This window comes from Nicotiana tabacum, chromosome 14 (assembly GCF_000715075.1).
Source record: "Nicotiana tabacum cultivar K326 chromosome 14, ASM71507v2, whole genome shotgun sequence".
NCBI lineage: Eukaryota > Viridiplantae > Streptophyta > Magnoliopsida > Solanales > Solanaceae > Nicotiana > Nicotiana tabacum.
The window spans coordinates 55,741,744-55,753,984 of NC_134093.1; the positions used below are offsets into that span (position 1 = coordinate 55,741,744).

The 12,241-nt window shown below is 35.2% G+C and overlaps 1 protein-coding gene across 1 annotated transcript in view; it reads left to right on the forward strand.

Moving 5' to 3' along the window:
• Window positions 1-754: 754 nt before the first annotated feature.
• Window positions 755-12,241, forward strand: part of LOC107783981 (pectin acetylesterase 8) — a 46,108-nt gene continuing 34,621 nt past the window's right edge. Inside the window, exons 1-5 of the mRNA XM_016605017.2 lie at window positions 755-882; window positions 968-1,140; window positions 1,244-1,326; window positions 1,694-1,820; window positions 2,011-2,090. Of these exons, the coding sequence (XP_016460503.1) occupies window positions 794-882; window positions 968-1,140; window positions 1,244-1,326; window positions 1,694-1,820; window positions 2,011-2,090 (552 nt within the window). The 5' untranslated portion in view covers window positions 755-793. The remainder of the gene's footprint in view (window positions 883-967; window positions 1,141-1,243; window positions 1,327-1,693; window positions 1,821-2,010; window positions 2,091-12,241) is intronic.

Sequence of the window (12,241 nt, forward strand, 5' to 3'; positions counted from 1 at the left end):
TCGGCTTGCCTAGTTCCACGATAGGCGCCATCACGACTGGTTGGGTATTTGGGTCGTGACACTTTTATTTTTTAATTCCAACTTTCTTTTATTTTTTATTTTTTAAATTTTCACATTTTTTTACTTTTATGTTTTTTAATTTTTCACTTTCGTTTAAATTTTTTTTTAACAATTTTCACTTACTTTTATTTTTACTTTTTAATTCCATACTTCTACTTTTCCTTTTTTTTTATTCCCATCCGAATTTTTTTAAAAAAATATTTAATTTTTTTCGGTTTTTTATTTTATTTTATTTTAAAATAAAGATAAAAATAAAAATAAAAATAATATTAATAGTAATAATTGACCTTTTAAATTATTTTTAATTTTTATCCTATATAAAAAAATATAACAAAGCTAAAACATTATATATTAAATTTCTAAAAATATTTACATAATAGAAGATGATAAAAATTTAAATATAGTCAAAAATTAGGTGCTCACACGGTGGAAAGGTTTTGACAGTTTTCTAATAGTAATTCATGAAAGATCAAATCATGTTTCAAAAGTTGTTTTAAATGGACTGTGTTTGGATTAAAAAAGCCAAGATTAAATGGCAAAAACTAAGTGGTGTCTGAGATCTGTTCTTGTTCGTAAATACTCGAAGACATAGCGCATGAAATACATGAGCTATACATTTCTTCAAGTTGTGAATAACCCAAAAAAATAAAATCAACTTGTGTCAGCACATGCTCTTTCCACATGATTTATCCATGATGCACGGCACACTCCTCGCTGCCACGTTCTCTCTTCTATGTATGTGACGAAAATGAATAAACAAAAAAACTTATCGCTCAATTCACATTTAGTTTCACACTTACACAGCCATTTCAATACTCAAGGGTATTTGCAAGCGGAGAAGCTTCAGTGAAAATACATTAATCTTATTATTATTGATTTCTCATCCTTAGTCGGTGTGTTTCTACAGGATATTGATGGCAACAAGATCTGTTCAACTTGTCTGCTTACTTATTTGCTCTCAGGCCATCATCAAAACTGCATCTGCAAAAGTAAATGAATCATTTAAACAAGAGAAAGGCATAGATCATGCATACTTTGTCGATAGAACAATTGTTCAGAATGCTTTGTCAAAAGGAGCAGGTTAATTACACTACTTATTATATGCAGAAATTAATAACTTAAATTAGACAAATAAATGTATGTATTAGCATAAAAGAGTTATATTAATCCTTTTCACTTGCAGTGTGCTTGGACGGATCACCTCCTGCATATCATCTTGACCGAGGATTCGGACATGGAGTTAGAAACTGGATTATTCTACTCTCAGTAAGTTCAACGTAGCACAAGTTTGATTCTACCGTTTTATCTAGACACAGGGCTGTTATTATTTGTTTTTTCCAGAAATTACTTATAACATTGATAGTGCAAATAATTTATACTATCAGGATAATTTAACATGTCATAATAAGTTGTTTGCTTTATTTTCAGCTTACTAAATACACTTGCTATGAGCAGTTAACTTAAGTTATCTTTTAGGACCTAGTAATGCAAATATTCTTTTATATATTACCGGTATATAGAAGTTAAACTTTTTTTCTTCACAACATTGAGAAAAGCTATGATCTCTAATTCTTATGAAATCATGATTTTTTGAATCTTTTTAAATATTCGAAAATTTTTACTTTGTTTATAGGGAGGAGCATGGTGCAGAAACATCACAGATTGCCTGAACCGTTCGAAGACTGATTTGGGTTCTTCAAAACATATGACGCCATTCATATTTCTAGGCATTTTCAGCAAGAGCAAAAGTGAAAATCCAGGTTCTCTTGAATTAGGATACCCAACATCTCGTTTTGAATTATAAATAAAAAATTATTTCTTGAAAACAACTTGATGAAATGAAAATAATGAAAAGTTTGAATGACAAAGTTGGCTTATTAGATGTTGCGGTGGTGCAAATTACTCTGTCCAATTGTTTGATCGTACGGTTATTTATTGTAAAACATGCAGATTTTTACAATTGGAACAAAGTCTTTGTTAGATACTGTGATGGTGGAGGGTTCACCGGAGATATCGAAAGCATTGATCCCGTATGTTCTCTTTTAAGTTTCTGTTTTAAAATCTGTCTATGTTCATCTATATTAAAAGTGGAAAGTCATTAAGTTAAACGTTAAATTATTGAAATAACCTTCTTATCACCCAAATATCCTATTCCATTTTTTCAATTTAAATGACACATTTTACTTATTAGTCCGTTTCAAAAATAATGACACATTTCTATATTTGAAAATAATTTAACTTTAAACTTTTTATTTTACCCACTTACCCTTAATTAATAAGAAATTTTTATATCCACAAAAATATCATGCCCCATAAAGCTTTTGCCCGTTAAGCTTTTAGGACCACATATTTCAAAATTAAAGTCTTTATTTTTTCTCAAACTCTGTGTCAAGTCAAAGTATATCATCTAAATTGAAACGGATAAACGGATGGAATAGTTAATATTAAAAATATTAACGCTCAAATCCTAAGAGAAGCCAACGCTTGATACGCTACAACAGCCCCAACGTAAACGTACGACTTAACGACAACTTGAAATGGTGGCTTTTTTTCTTGCACTTTCACGTTTATGTAATTCCTATTTTACAGTATGCTAAATTCCTGTTTTACTGAGTATGTTGTGTTCTCTCTGGGATGAATTATCAGCATTGGTTAAAATACACTATAATCAGAAGTCTACTACAGATTTTCGTTTGGTGTCACTAATCACTATTTGTATGTGAAGAAGTCATCATGCTTAAAAGCTCATTCAATATATATTGTTTTTGCCGTCGAATTCATCACATGCCTAATACACGGGTTTTGATTACAAAGAAAGGGAAAGAAATGGACAAGTATAATATGCACAATCAGATTGTTAGTTCTTGCCCGGGAAGAAGATGGTTTTACCCAAGTACTACGCTAATAATCTATGTACTTATATATCATACTTTATACATGTTATCTTGATTTAAGTGTATGTCAATTCTTTCGTGCCATAATACAGTGCATGCCCTTTTGGAAGATTTTTTGGTCAATGATATTATTAAAGAGAAGAAACTTAATGATACTTTCTTTTACTATATTGCAACATGCAAATTCTTCTGTCAAGTCATACTCCCTTATCCGTTGTGCCATATTTCATTTATGTCTGAACATCTTTCTGATTATTCTGTTGTTCTTCCTCCTGATGATGTGGGAAAGATTAATTACTTACATTTCCTCCACCGGTTAATACCCTTTGAAGGTCTGTCATGACAACCCATTAAGCTTGAAATAATTTTTCACATGTTGTGTTATTTGCTCTTAATGTATCATTAAGCAAAGGCTTACATCCTCCGGTCATCATTTTTTTAATATTGCGTAGTGTTTCGAAGTTATTTATTTAGGAGCACTATACTAATCTTTGAACTATCGATGAAGTATCTCTCTTGATGTTGAGACTTTGACATGCATGAATTGGCCGGCGTGTATTATTAGTATAGTCATGTATTATTGTTTTTAAAAAGAGAAAAATAGACCAGTCCTCTTCTTGCTATCAGACTTAGGTCCAGAAATGCCAGTTGATGGTCCAAATAATGCTTATTTATTTTAGGGAAAAGGTCCAGATTTATCCATGTACTATTAAAAATAGTTTATATGTATCCTCGTTTATACTTTTCGTCTAAATTTACACCTACCGTTAGCATAGTAAATAAATTTGCCCTTATTCCTAACGGATATCCACAGTGGCCATATGACGCAGCAAATAAAATCCTTAGGTGGAGTCTATGTCACCATCCTTTTTTACTAATATCTTACTTTTTACATTTATTAAATTAGAAAATTTAAAGAGAAATTGTCTCTCATTTAACCTAGTTTTGTTTTATAACTTACTCCCTCTCTCCTTTAGAAGTTATCGGCGACGGCGAGATCAACCGGCCTGTTAACCTCCAAATCAGATCTTTGTGTACTTAATTCTATCCCTTTGTTTCCACCCTCATCTCTCTCTCTCTCTCTCTCTCTCTCTCTCTCTCTCTCTCTCTCTCTCATACTGTATCCGCCTGCATGCAACCTACACGAAAACACGCACCAGCACCAGAAACCAAATTTGTCCGAACATCATCGGAAGCCACCAGACCCAAAAACTCTTCGACCATGATTTACCTTTCTTGCTTACCCAAATTCAGATCCTAGTCGAAAAAAAAGAAACGTCGGTAAGTAGCATTGGCGTAAAAAATGGCAAGTCGGGGAAATACGCACAAACATAGATCTGTACAAAAATAAGAAAAAGGGGTAGAAGCAGCTCCACCACCTGTATTTTGTCGAAAATTGATTCGGCGTCTATCGCCGTTAGTAGCAACGTCTGACATTGCTGAAATCTACGTGATTTGCCATTGAAGAATGAGCAGTAAACTCGATGCTACTCTTTTGGAATTACAGAGCATGTGAGTGAATGGGCTAAAGAGAGGAATATCTTGAAATGATAACTGTTATTGGTATTCATTTACAATACAAGATATATACATGTGATATAGCTAGCTAACTCCAGTAATGCTTAGCTAACTAACAGGCTGGATCCGTTAATTTACAGTTGGCAACTAACTGTATAAATGCCTAACTAACATAACTACCTAACTAACAGTACTAACTAACAGTGTCACTTCATAATAGACATTTTCTTTCCCACTATTTTGCTGGTTTATTTCACCAAGCTTGCCTAAGAGGTGATTGTGTTGAGCCTGACTTAGTCCTTTGGTAAGCAGGTCAGCCAGCTGATCCTTAGTGTTCACATAGATTGTCTGCACAATTCCATCTTTAATATTGTCTCTAATAAAGTGGCAATCTATCTCGATATGCTTAGTAGATTCATGAAAAATAGGATTAGCTGCAATCTGCATAGCCGACTTGTTGTCACTCATAACTGCAACAGGTGTCTTAACATCCACTCCAAGCTCTTTAAACATGCCTAGCAACCAAGTAACCTCTGCTACAGCTGAAGCCATGCTTCTATACTCAGCTTCTGCTGAACTCCTAGACACTGTATGTTATTTTTTTTTATTTCCATGAGATTAAGGATTCACCAAATTTGATCACATAACTAGTGACAAATCTTCTTGTGTTAGGACAGACTGCCCAGTCTGAATCACACCAATAAGTTAACTCTGTAGTAGGGGCTTCTAATCTCAACCAAATACCTTGGCCAGGAGAGCCTTTCAGATACCTTACTACCCTTGGTGCAGCCTCCCAATGAGACCTTTTTGGCTGCTGCATAAATTTACTTAGTGTTTGGATGGCATAACTAATGTCTGGTCTGGTGGTAGTGACATACATCAGTTTGCCAATCAGTCTTTGATACAGACCAACATCGTGCAAAACTACATCACCTTTAACTCCAGTTGTAGCATCAAATTGCACTGTGGTGAGCTTTAGGTTTGTTTCTAAAGGAGTTACAGCTGTCTTGGCTGCACTGAGCCCCATACTGGATATGAGTTCTAGGACATACTTCCTTTGATTTAGGATCACTCCTTTATTGGACCTTAGTACTTCAATCACTAAGAAATACTTAAGCTCACCTAGGTACTTCAGCTTGAATCTTTGATGAAGAACATGTTTTGCCTCAGCTATCAGTGCCTCATCATTACCAGTTATAAGTAGATCATCAACATAAACCAGGATAATCACCAAACCTGCACCCTTTCTCAAAGTAAACAAGGAGTAATCATGGTTACTCTGCACAAAACCTCCCTCTGTTAAAGCATCAGATAGTTTGACATTCCATTGTCTTGAAGCTTGTTTAAGCCCATATAAGGACTTGAGTAGCTTGCATACCTTTGCTCCCCCTGTCTTCTGAAGTCTTCAGGCATATCCATATATACTTCTTCACAAAAATCACCTTGTAAAAAGGCATTATAAACATCCATTTGATATAGGTTCCAACCATCGGAAACTGCCAAGGCTATTACTGATCTGACTGTGACCATTTTCACTACTAGTAAAAATGTATCATGGTAATCAAGTCCTTTTTGTTGACTGTATCCTTTTGCAACAAGTCTAGCCTTGAACCTTTCAACATCACCATTAGCTTTATACTTAATTTTATACACTCACTTGGACCAAAGTATGTTTACCATGTGGTAAGTCAACTACTTCCCATGTTCCGTTATCTTCTAGTGCTTTGACCTCTTGTTTTATAGCTTCTACCCATCTTGTATCCTTCACAGCCTGCCTGAAGTTTTGAGGCTCTACCAGACTGAAAAAGTTTGCTAGGTAGGATTAATATGTAGGAGTAGTTCTTTCATACGACAAACAATTGGCTATAGGATATTTTCTGCTTGACTTCCCATGTGTTATGTAGTCCTTTATCTAGATGGGATCTCTAGATTCTCTAGTTGACTTTCTGATAGGAAGCTGAGGTCCTTCTGCTTGCATGCTCTCAAATTGTGGGTGAATCAGTTATAGTGGTCATGGGATTTGATATTGGAGCGGTTGGTTGAGACATCATATTCTCTTCTTCTGTGGCTATTTCCTGTGCACCTGCATTCCGATTTTGTTCCTCATTGGTATGATTAACCTCTGAGGTAGAAACATCATAGTTAGGTTGTTCCAAGAAACTATGATCCTCTGAATCAGATTTAACAGTATCTTGAGCAAAAGGAAACTCTGATTCCTTGAAGACCACATCTCTATTGACAAAGAATTATTTTATAGCTAGTTCTATTAGGATATATCCCTTTTGTCTCTTAGAATATCCCATGAGCACAACTACCTTTGCTCTTTCTGCAAATTTATCCCCTTTTGGAATGACTGTTGCATAGCATAGACATCCTATAACTCTTAGATGTGTTAGTGATAGTGGTTTGGTATGCATTACTTCATATGGACTCTTTCCTTGAAGTGCTGCTGAATGCAGCCTGTTTGTCAAGTATACATAAGCTATAACACACATGCCCCAGGACTTAATAGGCATTTTTGACTGAAACCTTATGGCCCTTGCCACATCCAGAATATGTCTGTGTTTTCTCTCCACAACACCATTCTGTTGTGGAGTGTAAACACAACTACTCTGATGCAGAATTCCCAAACTCTGCAGTATATCCTTGCACTGAGAGTTAAAAAACTCTGTGCCATTGTCTGATCTCAAGATTTTTACCATCTTTCCAAAGTGGTTCTTTGCCATCAGCAAAAAATTCTTAATGGCAACTATAGTTTCAGACTTAAGTTGTAGCAGATAGATCCAGACATATCTACTAAAATCATCAACAACAGTTAGAAAATAATACTTTTAGTCAAAAGTAGGAGTCTTATAAGGTCCCCAAAGATCCATATGAACAAGAGAGAAAGGAGCTTCAGCTCTATATGTACTATTATAAAACATCAGTCTAGTTTGTTTGGCTAATGGACAGACTGGACAATTATTCAATGACTCACTATTTATATTCTTGCTCAGTAAGGTGATATTCTTCATGGCTGGAAGAGATGGATATCCAAGTCTTTGATGCCACAGCCTGCAATCTTCCTTTCTTTGGCTAATGGTTCTTTAAACTTGAATCCTGGAACATAAAGGACATCATGTATTTCTTCATTGCCAAATATAGCAGCCCAACCAGTAAGTGCAATAGGAATCTTATCTCCATTAGGTAAGTGAACCACATTACTAGAAGTCCTAATGGTCTTATTGTCATTCATCAGTATATCACTGGAAGTTACTATGTGATGACTGGCACCAGAATCTACAATCCTCTCATCTAAATAGTCCTTAGACAAGAACTTACTTGTTATACCTGCCATGTTGACTTGACAATCAGAAGCTGTATCTTTGTTTAGCAGCTCAAGGATTTGTTTGTATTGTTCCTCAGTGAAGTATGGTGCCTTCCTAGTTATTCCTCCTAGTACATCACCAGCTGATGAAGATCCTTGAGAATGAGCATTAGTGTTCCCAAGTATATTGTTGGCTGCAGTGAAATGTTGGTGAGATCCACTCCCAAAACCAAACTGAACCCCAATTCCAACAACCATATTGACCTCCAATGTTGTTACCAGACTTCCTTCTTGCCTTAAAGTCCTCAGGATACCCAAAAATCTTATAGCAGTTCTTCTTAGTGTGACCTTTTAGACCATAGTGTTCACATTGCATAAAGGGCTTCTTGCCTTTGTACCTTTGGCTTCTACCTACCTGCATAGCCATTGGATCTTTTTTTCTCATTTGTTGAACCTAGCCCAGGGGATTTTTGGGATACATCTTCTATCACCATGGCATAAGCCTGGTTCAAGGAGGGCTCATTAGTCTTCAAAAAGATTTGTCGTCTAGCTTGATCATATGAATAATTCAAACCGCTGAGAAATTGCAGAAGTCTTTGCTGTTGAAGATGCTCTTTGTATTCTCTCGAGTTTGACGTTGGTACCAATTCATCATATTCATTCCATAAACTCTTCAGCTTAGTAAAGTAACTTGAGACTGAATTAGTTCCTTGTGTCAAATTGGCAATGGCTTTGTGCAATTGAAAGATACGCATTCGATTCACCTTATTAAACCTTTCCCTCAGATCTTCCCAAACGAGGTGTGCATTCGAAGCATATGCAATTCCACTTAAAAGTTCAGTGGAAACTGTATTCATGAGCCATGATAAGACAATGGCATTACAAGTTTCCCACTGCTCATGTAATTCAGCTGTGAATGACTCCTTTGTACAAGTGACAGTCACAAACCATAACTTCCTCTTTCCTTGAAGGGCAATTTTCATCGTCCTGCTCCATAAACCGTAATTTTCTGATCCTGTAAGCTTAACAGGGATCAGAACAGCACCAGGAGTATTCGATGGCCCAAGGTACAAAGGATGAGTATAAGGAATTGCAGTTTCCGCCATTGATGAGTAGAAAAATAAAATCGATCTAATTGAGAAGAAAAAACAGATCACCTAGATAGAGATAGCCAACCTCAGTGATTGACGAGCATCGATGGCTCTAACACCATGCTGAAATCTATGTGATCTGCCATTGAAGAATGAGCAGTGAACTCGATGCAACTTTTATGGAGTTACAGAGCATGTGAGTGAATGGGCTAAAGAGTGGAATATCTGGAAATGATAACTGCTATTGGTATTCATTTACAGTACAAGATATATACATATGATATAGCTAGCTAACTCCAGTAATGCTTAGCTAACTAACAGGCTGGATCCGTTAATTTACAGTTGGCAACTAACTGTATAAATGCCTAACTAACATAACTACCTAACTAACAGTACTAACTAACAGTGTCACTTCATAATAGACATTTTCTTTCCCACTATTTTGCTGGTTTATTTCTTTATTGGATATAGTTAATTTGAATAATACTACACTGTTAATTAACCTTGGCCAAGAAAACAAGACCTTTTCTTTTTAAAAATTAGTGAATACCTCGATTTTAGGTGATCATATGTGATCGATACAACGATAATGAAAGTATCTAAAGCTTCTTCTAACTTCATCGACGGTGCCACCTGACATGGCTCTTTGTTAGGGTTCTAATAACTTTGCTTTGAGGACGAAATTTGTAGAAAAAAAATATGTTAAATTATAGAGAATTTTTTCCTAGGGTTTCTCTTTTTCGGGACGATTTCTGTTTAAATTTTCTAATTTAATAAATGTAAAAAATAAAATATTTTTTTAAAAATGGTGACATGGACTCAACCTTAGCATTTTATTTGTTGCATCAGATGCCACTGTGGATATATGTTAGGGATAAGGGCAAATTTGTTTACTATGCTAGCGGTAGGTGTAAATTTAGACGAAAAAAGTAAAACGGATGGTACATATAAACTATTTTTAATAGTATAGGAATAAATGTGGACCTTTTCCCTTTATTTTATGCTACCCTTACTTCATAGTCTCAGTCTGTTGGGTGGTGTAGGTAGCTCATTATACTTTTTTTATAGTAATAAAGTAAGCTATGTCTACGTTGGTTAAAAATAAGAATAGAAAGGGAAAGAAGTGTAAGATCGAGTTTGGTCATGGATAGGCAGTATAAAACTTTTTTAATTGTATTGGATCTTATATCTATCCAAGAAGGTAAACAAAGTATAAAGTAAGATTGTGCAAGCTATACATTGACCATCATATTAGGAGATTTGATGGATATCTCTTCTTTCACGATCTAAAATCTCACATCAAAGTCGTAATGGCGCCTAACCAAACTTGTTAAGCAAGTCAACTTGAAGATAACAAATAAAGTCCATTTTTATTATTTAACAGAGATATATGACAATAAAAGTTGGAAATAGTCTCAAAAATAATGATAATATCTGCTAAAACCACAAGCAAGTTCTAAACAGGACCAATACAATACGCCCCCCAAAACTAGGTGGCATAAGTACACGAGCAAACTATGAAAATGAAATCTAGTTTGTATACATGTCATCAGACTGTCTGAAGTACAAATATACATAAATATAATAAGGGACAAGGACTCAGAAACTGCAAAGTAGATCCATGAAGTGCAACTCATCCCAAGTCTCTGTATGATCTCCTAGCCCAATCAAAAAGCTCTGCTTGGACCAACCTAAGGATCTGCACAAAAAATGTGCAGAAACATAGTATGTGTACACCACAGTCGGTACCAAGTAAGTAATCTAACCTCGAAGAAGTAGTGACGAGGCTAGATGCTTCCATATACTTACCACACAAGTAAAATAACAGAATTAAGAACTGGAGCAATAGGTAATATCATGAATAATAAGTGTCACAGATATCAACGGATAAGCATGATTTTCTAGCACAGAAATAATCCTATCGCTGCTCAGATATAATAATAAAAGATAACATGCTCAAATTACAAAGCCGGGACTCCCGATTAGCACATAAGGATGTCAAGTAACAATTTTCAATGAAATAAATACTTCAAAACGAGTCAATAATAAGAATGCATGCTCAACCGGTACAAAGTCCATGTACCTCGATACACAATCCATGTATCACATAATACAGAATTCATGTATTGTTACGGTACAAAATCCATGTACCGACCACACTCACTGGGCCTAAAGTAATATGGGTTATTACCTGACTTTGGAGGGACAGATCCAAATTCAAGCGCAAGAGGGGTATAATAGCATCCCTCATAAATCAATATTTGATCATCATGTCCAATGTGCCATAACTGTATTTTACCCGCATGCTTACCCTTCATACCAAACCTTACTCTAAATCACATATCCATTATTAAAAATATATGTATATGCTCAAGAATTATTGGTAGAGGGTGCACAAGGATATAATAAATATTAATACAGATATGTACTCATGAAATCTCTATGACTGCAGATGATTATGCAAATTTCACATATCCATAATACATTCTCATGCCTTCACATTTAATAATAAGCTTGGGCATGATTTCTAACATGAATAACAAAGCAAACGTAATCACATAAGCCAAATAAATCATGAATCAAACGAGCACATAGTCAAACAAAGCATGAAATATTTCAATTTCTATCCCTGGTCATGATATAAACAAAGCGAATACATATACGCTACCCACCACGTATATACACTACCACCAATACCTCAAACACATAGCAAACAAGTCAGATCCTAGGGGTTTCCCTCTAACAAGGTTAGCCAAGAGACTTACCTCCACCCGGTAGCCTCTAATATCCCAAAATAGCCTTTCCTCTCAAATCAACCTCTGAGCCAGCCGAATCTAGCCAAATACAACTCAATAGCGACAAACAAGGCCATAGAAATCGAAAACAAACAATAAAGATTGAGTCTTTATTCAATTATACAAAGTCAACCAAAAAGTCAACTCAGATTCGCCTCCCAGAACCCAATAAAATTTACAAATCTCGAACACCCATTCTAATACAAGTCCAAATACATAAGTTTCATCCAAAATCGACTCCAAATCGGGGTTCAAATCTCAGTAATTCGTTTTTCAAAAATTTCTTACAAAAATCCCAATTTCATTCTTAGATTTCTTCAACCAAAGGCCAAAATCAAAGATAGAATCATGAAATAAATTCAAATCTAAGTCAAGAACACTTACCCTAATCCAAGTGATGAAATCACCTAAAAAATCGCTCCAATCCGAGTTCCCAATCTCAAAATATGATAAAATAAGTTAAACCATCGAGAAATATACTCTAACCAGCTATTTTGCTTTTGCAGACAAAAAGCACGCATCTGCAACACCGCATCTGCAAAAAGTACCTCGCAGATACAAAAACCCATTAAGTTC